The 18,710-nt window shown below is 45.8% G+C and overlaps 1 protein-coding gene across 2 annotated transcripts in view; it reads left to right on the plus strand.

The window, feature by feature from the left end:
• The first annotated feature begins 467 nt into the window (after nt 1–467).
• PIK3CD (phosphatidylinositol-4,5-bisphosphate 3-kinase catalytic subunit delta) overlaps nt 468–18,710 on the plus strand; it is a 38,097-nt gene continuing 19,854 nt past the window's right edge. The window contains exons 1-8 of one of the 2 annotated variants that reach the window (XM_035119821.2): nt 468–923; nt 7,489–7,652; nt 11,991–12,219; nt 13,002–13,234; nt 14,016–14,195; nt 15,113–15,262; nt 16,385–16,474; nt 18,227–18,448. In XM_035119821.2, coding sequence (XP_034975712.1) covers nt 7,512–7,652; nt 11,991–12,219; nt 13,002–13,234; nt 14,016–14,195; nt 15,113–15,262; nt 16,385–16,474; nt 18,227–18,448 — 1,245 coding nt within the window. In that variant the 5' untranslated portion in view covers nt 468–923; nt 7,489–7,511. Of the gene's footprint in view, nt 924–5,486; nt 5,728–7,488; nt 7,653–11,990; nt 12,220–13,001; nt 13,235–14,015; nt 14,196–15,112; nt 15,263–16,384; nt 16,475–18,226; nt 18,449–18,710 lie in introns of those variants that run through there. The other variant, XM_060276227.1, reaches the window with a different exon arrangement.

Genomic DNA, 18,710 nt, shown 5'->3' on the forward strand with positions numbered 1-18,710 from the left:
GTGGGCCCCATGGTGGTAATAGGCACTGAACTGGCAACCCCTCGTATGGGAGATGGAATGGAGTATTCTGAAGTAGGTGGTGTTGTCCAGCTGGCACCATGAACAAGAGGACTCCGCATTGCAATATTTTGTTAAAGGCCCTACTAGATATATCTAAAAGGCCACCGATGCTCATTGTGCTGCATTGAACATGTTTAACAGCTAAAATTGTGCATTAACTTTTCTTTTTTTAAAAAAAACCCAAATATTGGCCGAGAAAAGTCAGATGTTTAAATGGACTTTTCAGACATCTCGAATCACTCCACACTCTGGATAAAACAGCTGGAAGAATGTTTTTAAGTGAAATACGTTTTTTAAGTTTAATACGTAATGGTTTTCCTAATGTTTTAACCGTTTTAGGACTTTGCTTCCGTTTTCAGACGTTCCATCTCTTTGCCGCCCTGCGCTCCTCGAGGGGGGGAGGCAGGGTGCAAATTCAAGAAGCAATGGCAATGCCGCAGGGCATCCTGTGTGGGGCTGCCCTTGGAGGCTGTTCCGGCCGGGATGGTTGCCTGGGCTTGAGGGCTGATGGGAGTTGTAGTCCAGAACCATCTGGAAGGTAGCCGGTTGAGGAAGGCTGACCCTAACGTGTTGCTTTTGTGCGTGTTGCCTGCGAGAAAAAGTTGTCTGCAAACGCTTCCTGTTGCCGCAGAGACTTTGCAAACGGTCCCTTGGAAAGCGCCAAGCCCAGCCTTCGGGAAGGAGGGGGGTGCCGAAGACTTCCTAGGCCGGCGTTCTCCAGATTCTCGGTGGCAAGGTTTATTTTATTTTATTTTCAGTTCAGTTCATTTTTATTTTTATTTTTATTTTCATTTTCAGTCGGCGCCGGTTAAGAGATCCGCTTGCTTTCCTGCTGGCGAAGGGATCATGGATGCTACCTCCAGGTCAGTAGAAGGGGTGGTGGGCGCATCATGAATAAAGATTTGACACTGTATTTCAGCCTCTGCCCTCCCAGGAATTCAGTCTTCTCCAGCAGCTGGCCCTACTCGGAGTAGACCCATTGAAGTTAATGGGCTCGGCTCGTTTAGGCTCCTGAATTTCCTTACTCTGAGATGGATCGTAGCAGGCGGCAACGCTTGGTTTATTCTGGGTTGTATCCAGCCCTTACTCAGAGTAGACCCGTTGAGATTAATGGGCAAGGCTAGCCCAGGCGCAATACTTTTGAATGGGTGTACTTGTGAGTAAAACCTAGCAGGGATGCAATCCTCTGACTTTTATCCTGACTTTGAATTCCACCCCATTCCAGTCCTCCCAATTTAGGAGCACATGAATGATGCTTGTTTTTCTCTGTGATTCTCTTTCTTTTCCTTTTTTTTTTTGAAGAGGTGGAGGGGGGACGGGACTTCTCTGGGCTGAATTCCAGTCCTGTGACCCAGAGAGGTAAATGTGAAATGGAGGTGAATGGGAATCTATATTAGTTTCTAACGGTTGCTATGTGCACGTATAAGACCTTGAGCGCAGTGCCTCTGAGCATGTTCAGAGTGCCCTTAGAACACTGTCTTCCACCAACTCAAACTGTTCATTCAGCCTGGTGTTCCGGCAGAGGACTTTCCCAGCAGATGCTGCCTGATTTATTTTAACTGCAGGTCATGGTGGGGACCTTCTGTTTCTGTGAGACATTAAACATTTCAGATTTGGCCATGAGAGATGCAAGGGGTCTATGTCAGAAGGTTGTGACATTATATGTGCCTTTGTTATCCATGAGAATCTTTCAATAAAAACAAATTAATGATAATAATATTTGCCTGCCTCTCAGCATCCTGACCTAAGGTGGGTCACCACAGCAGACACACTTACATTATTGGATTAAAAAGTGGATCCCCAAAATCATGTTTGGGCTAAAGGTTTGGCCTTGATCTGAAAAGCTGGAGGACTGTTGCAAAGTATATAAAATGTTAAAATTGGGGCTTAGAGGTCTGAAATAAAGGATGTCAATTTTGCAGTTGGGGTGGTAGATATTGTTGCTTCAGTGTTATGGGGAGAGGGGAGGAGTGGTCTTACTGGGGGGGTGTATGTCTTTGTATGGAGCAGACTTGATTTTTTTTTTTAAGGATGCTGAGTTCTCTGCAGCTCAAGAGCTATGGGGTTGCTAATATTCATTGTGGGGCCAACTGTTTGCTTCTTTCTCCTCAACCTTTTGAAGTATGGTATGTTCTGAAAATAGTTTTACTTTGATTTTTACAAAAAAAAGCAGAAGTATTATATGCCACGCTCTTCAGTTTTAACCCAGGCAAGAAATAAATAACACCACGGGTGGAGTCTGTACTGGTTTGTTTATCTCAGCCTTGAAGCTAATCCCTGTTTTGGTGCAAGATCTTCTCATTTCTTTCTTTATTTTAAAGGGGCATGCATTTTTAAGACTTTAGTCCTCATAGCTATAGAGAGAAGCTTGACAAAGCTCCTGTGCAAGACTCAGTATTCTGAGAATTTCAGTATGCATTCATTTATAAGAGGGCTTGCATTTCTAATATTCTAGTCCTCATTGTTACAGGGGGGTGGGGAAAGCTTGTGAAACATATGGGCAGCATTTGGCTGCTGGGAAAGGTTTAATCTTCCTTTGAATTATGTATCGGTATATACAAACATGCATTGTATTGGTCTCCTCCCAGCTTTATTATCACTCTCCGGAATAAGTCATCCTCTTCCTGTTATGCTTTGAAAATACCCCTAGCAAATAAATGCATCATCTTTGCAGATGTCTCCCCCCACCCCCCACCCCCCAGTGTGGCCTGTAGAGGTTTTTCTTTCATGTTGTTTTGTTATCGTAAGTGCAAGTTTGCCTGGCATCTAAGTGCCTGGCAAGTCAGATTTATAATAACGAAGCACTTAGTGTAGGGCTACTGCGTTATCAAGGGGAATAATAATTCGCTCTCTTAGCTAGCCGAGTAATATTTCTGCCTCTGTGACCTGTAGATGGACAGGGCTGGCTGGTAAACTAGCTTTGTTCCTGGGGTCCGTTGTGTGTGGGGTAAGCTGGATTCTATACGCACCCCATTGAGCCATGCACTCATGCGCCCAAGCACCTAAGCGCTGAAGCACTTGAGCACACCCCCTCTGAAGGCCGAAGAGGAAAATGCAGGAAGGTGGCATAAGATTCCAGAAATGGAATGGGAGGTCAGCAGCCATGGACTCATGATGTCACAGCTATGACATCACCGGCACTGGCCTTTAGCTCCATGTGCTGCTAGAACAAAACATCTCTTCCCTGCGGGGGGGGGGGGGGAGGAAGAGGAAAGTATTTGCTTGCTGTGTCAAGAACTCCTGTTTCTCAGCAACTGTTGTTGGCAATCTTGCCTGTGCTGGGAAACTGGAACGTAACTGAGAACAGGCACTGTCTGGACTGATTTTATTGATGGCTGTGGACTCTGCTTGGAAACGACCTGGTCTGTTTTTTTTTATTTAAAAAAAATCTCAAGTGACCCCAAACAGCATTGCGTTCTGCTTGTTACTCAGTGTTCAGCACAAACACTACTGTCAGGAGGGAACATCTGATTCCGCAGCAATCTGTGTCCTCCCCCCCAAAAAAATCATTTGGATGGCATGCTCCAAAGCAGAGCTATTTTGAATTTTCATTCTGCAGTATTTTCCGTGCCATTGGCTGCCTTTGGATGTTTTGTCAGCATTGAGCTGTAACATTTTTAAGATAATATTCTGAGTTAGGAACCTAGGAAGCTGCCTTGCCATTGTTCCACCTACGTGTAGTGCTGTTCCACCTGAGTTGAGTGATGGGCATGTTTGGGGAGCATGTGGGAGGTCCCAAATCCAGTCCTTATCAAAGGGGTGAGGAACCAGTGGTCCTCTACATCAGTGTTTCCCAACCTTGTGCCTCCAGATGTTTTGAGACTACAATTCCCATCATCCCTAGCTAGCAAGACCAGTGGTCAGGGATGATGGGAATTGTAGTCCGAAAACAGCTGGAGGCACAAGGTTGGGAAACACTGCTCTAGATGTTTTCAGTTTGCTCTAACCATCTCTAACCATTGGATGGTGGGAGTTGGGAGCCCAACTACACCTAGAGGGTCGCAAGTTCCCCATCCCGGAACTAGACTGCCACTTTCCTTTACTGCCCCTACCTGCCTCCATCACTTGACTTCACTGCCCTGCGTTTGAATCATAGAATTGTAGAGTTGGAAAGGAGCACAATGGTTATCTACTCCAACCCCCCTGCAATGCAGGAATCTTTCACCCAATGTGGGACTCGAACCCATGACCCTGAGTTTGAGTCTCCTGCTCTACCGACTGAGCTATCCAGCCTCAACTCTGCCTTCCTCTAAATGTTGCTGGACTGCAACCCTACCATCTCTGACTGCTGGCCCTGCTGGTTGCGGCTAATGGGTGCTGGAGTCCAGCAAAGCCTTCCTAGCCTGCCATCTCTGCTTAGAAGTGTGGTGCAGCAGTGAGAGAACTTCCAAGTTCAAAATCTACCACTCTGCTATCTCTTGGGCTTCTTACCTACCTCACAAGGCTGTTGTGAAATTTGTGAAATGCAGTGGATGGGGGTGGGGGTGGGAGAGAGGAAGAGAATCAGGTACAGTACTTCATCTAGAAGCCTTGAGCTCTTTGGAGGACAGATGGGATAGAAAATGTGAAAAATAAAAGTATCATTTTGTTGACAGGTGACAGGTAAAAACTCCTCTCTGTATGAGACTCTGGAAATTTGCTGCCAGTCAGAGCAGGCGAATCCAGGGTAGATAGATCAGTGACCATGCTTAGTTGGCATCCACATTTAAAACCACATTTAATGCACAATGAAAGCACATGACTCCCCTCAAAATAACCCTGGGAACTGCGGTTTGCTAAGGGTGGTGGGAATTGTAGTTCCATAGAAGTAAGCTACAGTTCCCAAGAACGGTTTCCCCAAAGAATCCTGGCTACCTTCGTTTGTTAAAGGTTCTCAGAATTGTAGCTCTGTGGGGGTATGTGTAAAGTAGTTCCCAAAGAATCATGGGAACCACAGTTTATTAAAAGGGCTGGGAATTGTAGCTCTGTGTGGGAGCAAACAACAGTTCCCAGGATTCTTCTTTGTTGGGGGGAGTATCATGTACCTTAAGGGATTTGTAGTCATTTCAGGTGATGTGATGTGAGCAGGAATTGCTAACTCTCACCCTGCGCTAATATATTTCAAATACAGCTGGAGTCTCATGGGGTGGCACCAAATGTGTGTGTGTCCCGTCCCCCGTCCCCTGTCCCCCGACCGCTCACCCCCGCCGAGTCATCCCTGGCTCAGCTTTTGCATCTGTAACTCAAAACAAGCAACAGTCATAAATGCTTCTGGCATGCCAAAGCTCATCTTGTAAACATGTCTGGGGTTTGATGTGTGTGTCCCGGCTGCAGAGGACAGGGAGGGTGTCAGTGAAACCTCTTTTATATTTCCTCTACTGAGCCCCCCCCCTCAGCCCCCCACCCCCACCCCCGTGCTTATATTTCCTTCCCTTCCTAGGAAGTTGAATGTGTGGTTTGTGGTGGCTGCATCTGGACCTGAAGCGATACCAAAAGGGCTCAACAGATAATATTTCTTTCTCTCTCTTTTTTTTTTAAGCAAGAACCACAGACTGCATTTCTGGGAATTTTTGCACCCAGCTTAGCAACAGATGAGGACATGGCATGCACACTCTGAGGGGCTGGCATGCAAAAGTGGTGAAGATTGACAAATGGCACCCAAGGGTCCTGCAAGCTGCATTATTTGGGGTAGGGTGGGTTGTTGCTTCACACACACACACACACACCCTCTTTCCCAGAAGGTTCTGGTGCCTCCTAGTCCTTTAGCAGGTGTATTGTGGTTAGCAAGTCGGCACCTGGCACTGTCAGGATTTACCTGGAGATGCTGCACTGGGAAGAAACCTCACCTGTTGAATCTCTGCCTCTTGTGTACCGTGTTTCTCATATTTTAAGGCATCCCTAAAAAATAAGGCATGGCAGGATTTTCCAGACCTGGTGAAATATAAGGCATACCCTGAAAATAAGACATGCTGGTACGGTATGGCAGGGCACGCCGCGCCAAGTCCCGACCCAGCGGGACCCAGCAAGGGCAGCAGTGCGCGCTTTGCCGAGCCCCGACTGAGCGGGAGCTGGCAAAGGCAGCAGCCCGCCGCCGGCTTGGAGCTCGAGCCGGCAAAGGCAGCAGCGGCGCTTTGCCGAGCTCCACCGAATCGGGTGAGAATTGCGTTCGTACCCCTGCCTTGCAGCCTCCGACCCTTCACCCAGGGCGTTCACACATGCATCCCCACCCCCGACCCGCGTCCTCGTCTACCGGTACCTGAAAGCTGCGCACGCGGCATTCCAGCACAAAGCCGCCAGCCAGCGTCGGAAGAGGAGAAGGAGGTGTCGCCGAGAAACTTTGCCGAGCTCCAAGCCGGCGGCGGGCTGCTGCCTTTGCTGCTTTCCGCTCCGTTGGGGGGGGAGCAGGAAGTCGCTCGCAACTTTCCGGATCCCTCCCCGCCGGTCTCCTCCTCCTTCCCACTGCGCCTCCCCTTTCTGGGTTTCTCGGCGACACCTCCTTCTCCTCTTCCGACGCTGGCTGGCGGCTTTGTGCTGGAATGCCGCGTGCGCAGCTTTCAGGTACCGGTAGACGAGGACACGGGTCGGGGGTGGGGATGCATGTGTGAACGTCCTGGGTGAAGGGTCGGAGGCTGCAAGGCAGGGGTACGAACGCAATTCTCACCTGATTCGGTGGAGCTCGGCAAAGCGCCACTGCTGCCTTTGCCGGCTCGAGCTCCAAGCCGGCGGCGGGCTGCTGCCTTTGCCAGCTCCCGCTCAGTCGGGGCTCGGCAAAAAATAAGACGCCCCCGAAAATAAGCCATAGGCTTATTTTCTTGAGTAAAAAAAAATATAAGACATGACTTATAATATGAGAAACACGGTAGCTCTCTTGGGAAAGGGTGAAACATGGCTAATCTTTTTTATTTATTATTACCTTTCAGAATTAAGCATTGGAAACTTGCAGAGAGGCATAATTATTATTACATCCATCCCATCCCAGTCCAATTGAAAGGGAGACCTCTTTCCAATAATTATGGTGGGGTGGAGGTGGAAGTTTGAATTTGGGTGTGCTAGGCAACTAATGACTTCCCTTTACTACTTATGTGTCCAGAAAAAAATAGGACATCTCCCGACAACTGCCACAATCCTGGTGATATTTTTATTAACATTAATTTTGACTAATGATCAGGTAGCGAATCCATCCTCCCAAACTTCTTGGTATTTTTTTGCTCTCTCTTTTTTTTGGTTAAGTTTCTAGTCCTTAGGATTACGTTCCTTCTCATAAGGACCGCAAACTTGTTTGTCAGGAAAGACGAAAATATGATCCAGGTGCTAAATTCTTTGTTTATAAACTCCTGGCTAGTGCGGCCTGTTTGGGGGCAAAACTGAAAACCATCGCATTTCTTTCTGTCTTGAGACCTTACAGATACGTAAGTTTAACTTGTCCTCTCTGCTTCTCCTTGGTGGCAGGTTGTAGCTGAGACCGGAGCAGGATGCCCCCTGGGATTGCTTGCCCCGTAGAATTTTGGTCCAAAGAAGCGAACCAGAGCATTCAAGTCGACTTCCTCTTACCCACTGGCATTTACTTGACCCTCTCCATTTCCTGCAATGCAAGTCTTAACACCATCAAACAGGTACTCGGCTCTTTCTCTTTTTATCTTTCTCCATCGCAACGGAGTTGCCAAACTCATTCCACATGTTTTCTGTAAGCAAGAGATTGTGCAAGGTCCTGAGGTTCTCTGATGCATCCCAAGCCAGGGCTGGAAAAATTCCATGAAGCTAAAATGTTGTTAGTGAAAAGAACTAACAACGTATTCACCCAAGGGCCAAATGTGGCCCTCTAAGCTTCTCCGTTTGGCACCCTGGACTCTCTCCCAAGACACACCTCTCAACAGCCCTGCCCTACTCCCGCCTCACCTAGTCAGATGGGCAGGGTACTACTGCTGCTGCTGCTACTACTACTAAAATTATTATTATTATTATTATTATTATTATTATTATTATTATTATTATTATTTATTATTCCCAGCTAGGATAGGTCATTGAACCTCTTGCTTGCTTTCCTGGACGAAGGACAGAGACAGATCTCTCTGTCTGTAGTCTACTATACAGAGATGAAATTTGCATTCATTGCCCCACCTACTTTCCCCTCTGGCCCCTCCCACCATCGGATTGCGGCCCCTGGAAAGCTGCCCAGAAAGGAATGTGGTGCTTTATTTGAGAATGGTTTCCGGTCCACCTTCTGGCCCTTGCAGAGAACTGTATGCACCTTTCAGACCCTCCCAGCAGCCAGCATCAAAGGCAGAAATCCTTGTATTTCCCCAGCCTTGGAGTTTAGAAGCCAGCTGTTTTGTTACAGGAGCTGAAGTGCAACCCAGACAAAGCAGAAAGTCACTCTCTGTTTATCAAATAAAGGAAGTGGCAGTCAACCTGTTCGAGGTGAGATTGCACTTCCCCTTCTTAAAAGATCCAAGATTGCACCTTTGCAGGTGCGTCTAAGACCTCATCTACCGGTATTTCAGAAAATGCCCACATTTAGTTTTACTTACCTACCTGTTTCTCTGTCGTTAAAAAACAATCCAAGCAGTTAATTTGATTCCTTCGCCCCCAGGACTTTTATGTCAAAAACTTGCTGTGATACCTCAGTTAGCGCATTTGAATTAGTTTACAGGACAGGGCAAAAATTTCAGGAGTATGATCCTGATTTTGGGTACCAGTGGCCTGGCTAGCTATGGTGAGGCACCAGAAAGATCCATGGGGTGGGAGCACCATTGAGCATTGTTATCATGAAATGTGTCATGTTGCCATGGTGGAAAATTACCACAAAACTCCAACTTACTCAGGGGACAAATTAAAGCAACTTGGTGGCGATTTGGCTTAACTTTACCATATTCCAAGGACACATTCCAGGCTAGCAAGATGCTCAGAGTGCAGTAAAGAAGGACCAGGGAAGGTGTGGCCTCGGGAGAGGGAGTGTGGTTTGGAGAGAGTTCTGAGGGCCAGATAAGAGAGGCTTTGAGGGCCGGCTCCCCCCCCCCCCCCCCGGTCCTGAAGTTATTGGTTAAGCTAACAAAATTAAAACCACAGCAAAGGTCCACTGTCACATGACGCAAAGCTCTGGAAGTCATAAGGCTTCCTATGTTTATACATCTGTTGTTTTCAGAACCACCTGCAAACAAAACAACACAAGCAGTTCTTTCCCAGAATCTGGGCATTGTCCGAAGGTATGTTTCGTGAACAACGTTCTGTGCAGGAGAAAGAACACTTGGCATTGTTTGAATGGAGAGGAATTGTTTCTTTCCTCGTGCCACTGGTTTTACGCAATACAATATGACAAAATAAACAAAATAAAATAACCCCAACCATACACAATCAAAGCAGATTACAGGAATGATATAAGGCACACCAGAGAAATGGAAAGCAATGCATTTATTTTGCAAACGTGAAAATGCTAGGATGTTTTAAGAACCCCCATGTGCATGCATGTAGAGTAATGGGATGGAGAAGTCTGGATGAACAGTACGTAAAACGCCCCAGCTTATATTCACCAGCATCTCTAAGTGGGGCTGGGAAGTCCTTGTGCCTGAAATCCTGGAGAACTGCTGCCAGCCAGTGTGGGTAATATTGAGCTCAAGGGACCAGTTGTCGAACTCAGTATAAGACAGCTTTCTGTGTCTTAAGGGAAAGGTTTCAGCTCAGAGTCAGTGCATCTGCTTTGCACATAGAAGGTCTGAGGTTCTATCCCTGGTGTCTGGGAGTGTCTGGTGTCTGAAACCCCAGAGAGCAGCCAGTGTAGACGGTAGTGAGCTAGACAGATAAATGGTCCTACTTGGTATAATGTACAATATGTGTTGTAATGTTCCTTATGTAACAAACACAACCAGGAATAAGACCCACAGAAATATAAATTATATAAAAATATCAACATATTTACAATGTATATAATGTATAGTGATAGATAGATAGATAGATAGATAGATAGATAGATAGATAGATAGATAGATAGATGAATGAGCTGGTAGAGCATGAGTCACTTAATCACAGGGTTGTGGGTTTGAACCCCATGCTAGGCAAAAGATTCTTGCATTGCAGGGGGTTGGACTAGATGACCCTTGGGGATCCCTTCCAACCTTCCAACCCTATGATTCTGTGATCTGTAATGTACTTCAAAATATGAACAACGTAAAAAGTAGTCATTCCGTAGTCATTCTTCATTGCTTTATTTTTATGGGTTTTTTTTAAAAGCACATTTCAAGTATATTTACAGTATGCACCTGTGGGTCTTAACTGTTGGCTCAATATAAGGCAGGCTTCCTCAACCTTGGCCCTCCAGATGTTTTTGGCCTACAACTCCCATGATCCCTAGCTAGCAGGACCAGGGGTCAGGGATGATGGGAATTGTAGTCTCAAAAACATCTGGAGGGCCGAGGTTGAGGAAGCCTGATATAAGGCAACTTCGTATATCATAAGGGGAAGTCTCGCCGGTAGAACACCTGCTAAACACAGAGGATTCCTAGTTCATTATTTAAGTGTTTCCAATCCCTTTCCCCAGAATTCACCCTGTGAACAAACTTGAACTCGGCTAGCTACCTTGATTGGACTCCCATCTTAGGGAAAGCACCTGTTCAGATGTTGATGGGGCAACTCATACGAGGGGCTCATCTTCACTGTGCATTTGAAGCAGCAGCATACTACTCCAAACAGCCATGGCTTCCTCCACAAAGAATCCTGGGAACTGTAGTTTGTTAAGGGTGCTGAGATTTGTTAGGAGGTCCCATTCCCCTCATAGAGCAGCAGTTCCCAGGGTTCCCTGGGAAAGGAGTATAGGTTGTTAAGCCACTCTGTGACGGGAATAGGGGGGGTCTCTCTTCCCAACTCTCAGTACCCTTAACAAACTACAGCTCCCAGTATTCTTTGGGGAAGCCATGAGTGTTTAAAGTGGTGTCATAGTGCTTTAAATGTATAGTGGGGATGGGAGCAAGGGAGGGAGAGGGGGGAGGGAATAAGGTGTATACAGTGCTTTTTTTCTTAAATTTTTTTTTTAGGGGTACTCTCATTTCTCTCATTTTCCTACTCGTATTGAAATACTGCCCCTCAATGATGCCAAACTTAGATTCACAAAATGTTTAGGGGGTATGTGTACCCCTGTGTCAGCCCAGAGAAAAGCGCCGTAGTGTCAAAAGAATTCTAACTTCAGTGGACTTTGAATACCTAGGATCTGAGTACAAATTGCCAACTGCTTTTCCATACAAACTCTACTGCTCAGATCCAAAGGTCTTTGCAATACAAAAATGAAGAGCAAACAACGAAACACAGCATCTGTACAGAGAGGCACAAATAAGCTACAAACATGACTAAGGTTTTTGAAAATAAAAATGGGATGGCAGCTCTTAATTAGGTTAGATTGTGGTCATGATAGAAAGAAGTGAGGCTGGAAGTGATTTGATCCGTTTTAACGGCTGAGAACAGATTTCTTTCCCCCCAGACATAGAGACTTATCGTTGTTTAATTGATCAGTCACATTAGCATTTTTAAAGCATTTCCTTCCTTAGATGTGCAAAAAATTGCTTTATTTTTTGTGGATAGCCTAAATATCAAACCTGCTGATGATTCGTTTTATGTGTGTGAACACCAGAAGCAGCCTAACAATTGCTTTTTTAAAAAAGAAAAAGAAAAAAAAATGGAAATAAAGGGCTGGATCCAGTGTTCGTCCTATTCAGAGTAAGTCTATTGAGATTAAGTTAGTCATGCCCATTAATTTCAATGGTTCTCCTTTGAGTAGGACTAATGTTCAATACAACCCAGTGCAAAGAAACGGGAACTATTTCTTTTCTTTTTTTAAAAAAAGTTTGTAAAGCAGGAATAGGAATGTTGGTGAGGGCAGCAGGTTGGTGTGGGGAGTCCTGGCTCTAGAGGGTCAAATATTCTGATCCCAGAATAAGGCACCTTCTCCTCCTCTCCCTGTGTTTCAGATGGTCTGGCACCATGCTCAGTTTGAGCCCCTCTTCCACATGCTCAGTGGCCCAGAGTCCTACGTCTTCACCTGCGTCAACCAGACAGCCGAGCAGCAGGAGTTGGAGGACGAACAGCGGAGGCTCTGCGATGTCCAACCCTTCCTGCCGGTCCTGCGGCTTGTGGCCCGTGAAGGCGACCGAGTTAAGAAGCTGATCAACTCTCAGATCAGCCTCCTCATTGGCAAAGGTGAGGCCCAACCTCGAGGGGTGGTAACTTGGGTTGAAGTAACCCAGCCTTGCCCTGCTTGCCGCCTTCCAGGTGGTTTGGACTATTGACTCCCATCAGCCCCTGGTGTTGTTGTCATACTTATATCCTACCTTTCCTCCAAGGAACTCCAGTATAGTTTAATATTCACAACAACCCTGTGAGGGAGTTCAGGCCAAGAGCTGTATGGCTGAGTGTTAGGACGGAGACACTGATGTGAGAGCACTTTCAAAAGTTGCTCAATCCCATCCATTGTTTTGGTTGCCCCTTTCCGAACCTTTTTCCAATTCTATGATTTGTCTGAAAATAGTGGGGTTACGGCAGTGGAAGCAGAACCCCTGTGAAGCTTAAAAACAACATATTAAACTCATTCTGCATGCCTGCTTTGTAGTTTGTTTTCCTCTTTTATTTTTCATGTGTTGTTATAATTGGTCGCTCTGTTTTATATACATTATGAAAAAAATATTTACAAGAATAACAACTTAGAACTCTAAGAATCCCAATTGCAAAATCATTTCAGTTTATGACTCTTCTATGGGTGCTGCCCATCCATTTTTAAGCAACACCCCCCAAATGCTTTCATAAGGACTGGAAACTTAAAAGTTGGGAAATATTTAAAAGATGCCATTATATTAGAGTGATGGCATTGCCTGGTTCTACATCACAGATGGCACCCCTCACATTCAAAAAACTATTATTATTATTATTATTTTTGTTGTTGTTGTTATTATTAAAAAAAATTCTTGGGGATTTACTATTGTCAGGCCTGCATGAGTTTGACGCCTTGTCTGACCCGGAAGTGAACGACTTCCGCACCAAAATGCACCAGTTCTGTGAGGAGAGAGTGACCAGGCGGCAGCTGCTGAGCTGGAAAGCCTGGATGGAGTACAGCTTCCCCGTGCAACTGGAACCCTCGTCTAGCAGTCTCGGAAGAAAGAGCCCCCTCCAAGTCCCCAACAAGAACATCTTTGTCAACGTCAAGTTTGAGTCCGGAGGGGTAAATCCACAAGCCTTTTCAATCTTAGCAACTTTTTTTAATAAAAAAAATAATACTCGTATTTATTTAATGTGGAATGCATGCAGCTTTTGCAGTTTGCACGAGAACAGATCTCTGCCCGCAAAGAGCTTACAATATAAGATTTGGCATAAGGGGAAACAGAGAGGGGGAAGCAGGGCCTAAACAGTGAGGAAAATGTGCGGCATAAGGCAGCTTCCTATGTCATAAGTGGTCAGGCATCTGCTTTTGCATGCAGAAGGTCCCAGGTTCAATCCCCAGCATCTCCAGGTCGGGCTGGGAGAGACTCCCTGTGTGGAATCTATAGATAAGCATATAGACAACAGTTTTTTTATTATCATATTTATTTGTTAGTAACTTTACAAAGAAAAAAAGCCTCTCAGAGCAACTTAGCATTATAAAATGCACCAGCAAATAACAATAAAAAATAAAAAATATAAAACAATGTATAAAATATGGATTGATAGTGCTGTCTATATACTGACAAATCATAAGATTATTGGTTTCGTTTTGTACTTATTTTTATTACGTATTTTGTGTTTTTTATATTGTAATTTTATGTTCTGAACTGCCTTGAGATCTATGGATGAAGGGCAGTATACAAATTTAATTAATATTACTACTAATATACTATTTAATTCTGGAATTTTACTGAGAACCATGAGGACTAGAGTCATAATTTTTTTTTTTGCAGGGGAATAGGCCATAACTCCCTGGTAGAGCAGCTTCCTGTGTTTTGCTCATTATATTTCCTTCCCTGCAGGAAAGTTTCACCTTCCAGATCTCTCCCAAGGAATTCCCCGTGACACTGATGAGCTATGCTGTCAAGAAGCAAGCCACAATTTTTCGGCACCAAAGAATGAATAGCCCGGAGGAATACACCCTGCAGGTTAACGGGAAATGTGAATATCTGTACGGGAACTACCCTCTCTACCAGTTCCAGGTGTGTGCTCCCCTCCCCTACCTTTTGTCTCACTGACTAGCTGGGAAAGGGCAGAGAAGGCAAAGGATATTAGTTCCCTGAGCAGAATGGGCTTTTCGCTTTCTGGGAGGACCCTGTTTGGGAAGCCACTGGGCCAGACCAGTGGTTTATCTAGCTCTGTACTGTGTACAGAGACTCTCCATACTTTCCCAGCCCTATCTGGCGATTCCAGGGATTGAACCGAGGACATCTTGCACACAAGGCAGATGCTGTATCCCTAAGCTACAACCCCTATCTTAAGACCCAGGAAGCTGCCTTTTACTGACTCAGACCATTGAGCTCAGTGCAGTTTGCACGGACTGGCAGCAGCTCTCTCAGATTTAATATAGGAATCTTTCCCAGCTCCACTTGGCCTGCCTTTAAAAATATACATGTCCAGTTTATTTTATTTTTATAGCAAGGCAAGCCTCTGATTTATTCCTATACTCTATCTATTTTAAAAATTTATTTTATTTTATTTTGACATTATTTATTTTGACATGTGCACCAAAGTGATCACAAGGAGAACCATTTAGTTCACTGGGGGACACTGGGAAGGAGACCATAGAGAGGAGTGCAAGCTCTTTCTGTGCTAGGGATACCTGTGCACAGGTACCCACCATTCTGTCATTTCAGGGGGGGGGGTAGTGGATTGGAATTCAGCATTTTTCTCATATGGGCTAGAAATGTGGTTGTTGTTTTTTATTTAAAAAATGAGATTCTCAGGATTCTGTAATTACTATATCTTTTCTCTGAGAACATAATCTGGGCCTCCCACCCTGACTTGGCCGCCGTTCCCAATTCCTGTAGCCTTGCAACTCCTTTTCTCCTCTCATACATTTAGCGTTTTGAGCTCCTGCTACGTATATATGCTAATCTCCTTTGATCCATTCCCGCAGTACATCCGTGACTGTTTGCACCGTGGCCTCCTGCCACATCTCACAATGGTGCACTCCGCTTCCATCATGGCTCTGTGCGAAGAACAAACCAATGGGATCACTCATCCCTCAAAAGCGTCCCCCAAACCTCCTCCGGTCCCCAAGAAAAAGGTAAAGGGACCCCAGACCATTAGGGTCAGTCGTGACCGACTCTGGGGTTGTGGCGCTCATCTCGCGTTATTGGCCGAGGGAGCCGGCGTACAGCTTCCAGGTCATGTGGCCAGCATGACTAAGCCGCTTCTGGCGAACCAGAGCAGCACACGGAAACGCTGTTTACCTTCCCACTGGAGCGGTACCTATTTATCTACTTGCACTTGACGTGCTTTCAAACTGCTAGGTTGGCAGGGGCAGGAACCGAGCAATGGGAGCTCACCTCGTCACGGGGATTCGAACTGCCGACCTTCTGATCAGCAAGCTCTAGGCTCTGTGGTTTAACCCACAGCGCCACCCGCTGTAAGCCGTAATAAACAAACAAGCGAGAAAGGCATGTCCAGACACTGTGGTTTTCCCGTCTTTGAAACGGAACATGCGAAGTTTGTAGTCCATATGACATTTTCACTGGCCTGGATTACCTGGGTTTAATTTTTTACTCGTGGAAATGATGCAGCGTTTGCAGGAAGTTTTGAAGCTTTGACCTACCTCACAGGGTAGTTGTTAGGTTAAAGAAAATCATTGTAAGCTAGGAGTGGCGAAGTTCAGTCTTGGGTGTTGGATGTGGCCCTCCATGCCTCAGCCTGTGGCCCTCAGACCTCTTCCCAGGCCACACCTCCCTCCTTGCCCGCATCTCTCTTGGGTATACCTGGAGTCAGTTCTTGGACTCTGACAATGCCTCTTTCTTGCCTTGATGGGAGGCCAGAGTGGGATGTGTGCAGAAACCAGCCGAATCCAGAAAAGTAAAATTCACAGTTGTTGCTCCACCCACTTTTGCCTCAGGCCCCGCCCACCACTGGCATGTGGCCCACAGATACTTGCCCAGGAGAATGTGGCCCCTGGACAGCAAAAGTTTCCCCACCGCCTCCTGTAAGCCATCCCGTGATAGCTCGACGGAAGGGTTGGGGTAGCGATCAGAGTAATAAAGTCTGGACAGAATAACAGAAATTAAATATATCTCAATGCTTGGTGTATAGCTTTCCCAGCTTAGCTAAATAAATTGGCTGATAGTTGCCTCCTATGCTTTAGTGGTGATGTTTACCTCTCTCCCTTTTCTCCCCCCTCCCCAACCCCACATGCTAGCCCAACTCCATCTCTCTGTGGTCACTTGAGCAGCCTTACTATATCGACTTGGTGCAGGGCAGTAAGGTGAATGCTGATGAACGGATGAAGGTACTCTCCCCCTCTTTCTTTCTGCTAGACTTTCTGTGACTGCTTTTTCCTCTTCCTGCCTTGTTGTTTACTGCTTGTTGTTTTAAAAATGCTGAGATCAAAAGGCAGAAGTCATGTGCTGACTTCTCCTCTCAGCCACCACCAGCCTACATGAGACTTTTTCATTCAGCTCTTCAGACGGTGTCAGTGGCTTCCCACTACAGGAAAGGGGAGGGTTGCTGATCAGCATTCTGCAGAAGGAGAGTTCTTAGAAATTTCTGGCTGCGTGGGAGATCACTGGTTTTTGGGTGTTTGTTTGTTTTTTAAAAAAATGTGCTCCTGCATGATACAAAGCCAAAAAAAAAAAGACCAAAGAAAGCAACCCACAAATGCTGACACCTTCATAGATGTAGAAAATTGGCTCTGCAAGGTGCAGGGGAGGCTGGAACTTTGCTTCTTGAAGGTGCTACCTTTCTGCTAGCAGGGAGGGTTGTAGTTCTTTTTATTAGGTTGAAGAGCAGTCAAAAATGGCATTACCGTATTATGATGGTGATTATTTAATGTATTTATTACCCATCTTCCTCCAAGGCTGGGATTCAAAGTGGCTACCAACATTTAAAATGACATTATACAATACAAAGGAATAAAACCAAACTAGCTGGCTGAAAACATTAATTAAAAATATATCAGAACACCTCTTAAAACCAGTAGTTAAAACCCAGTTTGCCCGTTGATCAGCATTGCCTGCAAAGAGTACTTTACAAAGAGTACTATTGTTTATTTATGTCGGGTTTTGTTCAGCTTAAGTTAGAGTAGACCCATGTGCCAAAGTTCGCCATGGCCATTAATGTAATTGGATCGGCTTTGAGTTGGACGAGCACTGGACACAACCGGTTGTTACTTATTTATTTCCATTTCTATAAAACATAGGCAGCTGCCTTGTCCGGAATCAGGCCATTAGTTCATCTAGCTCAGTGCTGTCTACACTGGCTGGCAGCAGCTCTCCATGGAGATGCTGGGGACTGAACTTGGGACCTTCTGCATGTAAGCAGATGCTCTACGCACTGAGCTACTATGGTCTGTCCCCAAGTTGAAGTGATTAACAATCGAAACATAATCATATAACATACTGTAGCAGTGATTCCTGCGTTGTAGCATGTTGGACTACATGACCCTTGGGGTGCTTTGTATTTCTGCTGGGAGCCCGACCTGATGCCATTGACTGGCAGTTATCACCACTATAGAGCAATACAGTGGTGCCTCGCTAGACGAATTTAATTCGTTCCACGGGTCTTTTCTTATAACGAAAAATTCGTCTAGCGAATCCCATAGGAATGCATTGAATTTTTTTTGAATTTTCTTTTGCCCAGAGGAACGCATTAATTGAATTTCAATGCATTCCTATGGGAAACCGCGATTCGCTAGACGAATTTTTCATAAAACGAATTCGTCTAGCGAGGCAACCTCCGCTCAAAAAAATCCTTTCGTTAAGCAGAAATTTCGTTAAGCAGGGCATTCGTTAAGCGAGGCACCACTGTATGTTTATTGAGTTTTGCCAGCAGCAACTCAGCTGGAATGCAGGCCGATGAAGTATCTCCCCCTGCCTTGTTTACTAAGCAACAGAGACGGATTTGTGTCATTTTCCTTTGTCCACTCTTTTCTCTACCTGTTACCTTTTGAAGCGCACATGGGCTGAGCGCATGGCGCACGCATGCACAGAGCTGTGAGGTTGGATGGCTTGGCTCACCCTTCTCCTACATCTCCCTTTCTCAGCTGGTGGTCCAGGCGGGCCTGTACCACGGCCACGAGATGCTCTGCAAGATGGTGTCCAGCTCTGAAGTCAACGTCTGCTCAGAGCCCGTGTGGGGGCAGAGGCTTGAATTTGAGATTAACGTCTGTGACCTACCTCGCATGGCCCGGCTGTGCCTGGCGCTCTACGCCGTGGTGGAGAAAGCCAAGAAGGCAAGGTCTACCAAGAAGAAGTCAAAGAAAGCTGTAAGTCCCTCCTAGGGTTCACTGCACTGGTCTGGATCCACCCCACACAACCAAACGAGGTGGTGCAGTCTTGCAGTGGCAGGGTGGAATGTACCACTACTACACTGCTGGTTGTGTGTGAGAGAGTTTCCTCCTCTTAAAAACACCCTGCAAATAGAAAACTAGATCAGCAGGGGAGAGGGCTGAAACCTGTTTCCCTGGTGAATTCGCTTTCTTCTTGCAGGAGATATATATTTTTTAAATGTAAGAACCTTCCCCAAAT

The sequence above is a fragment of the Zootoca vivipara genome, chromosome 6, assembly GCF_963506605.1.
Source record: "Zootoca vivipara chromosome 6, rZooViv1.1, whole genome shotgun sequence".
Lineage (NCBI taxonomy): Eukaryota > Metazoa > Chordata > Lepidosauria > Squamata > Lacertidae > Zootoca > Zootoca vivipara.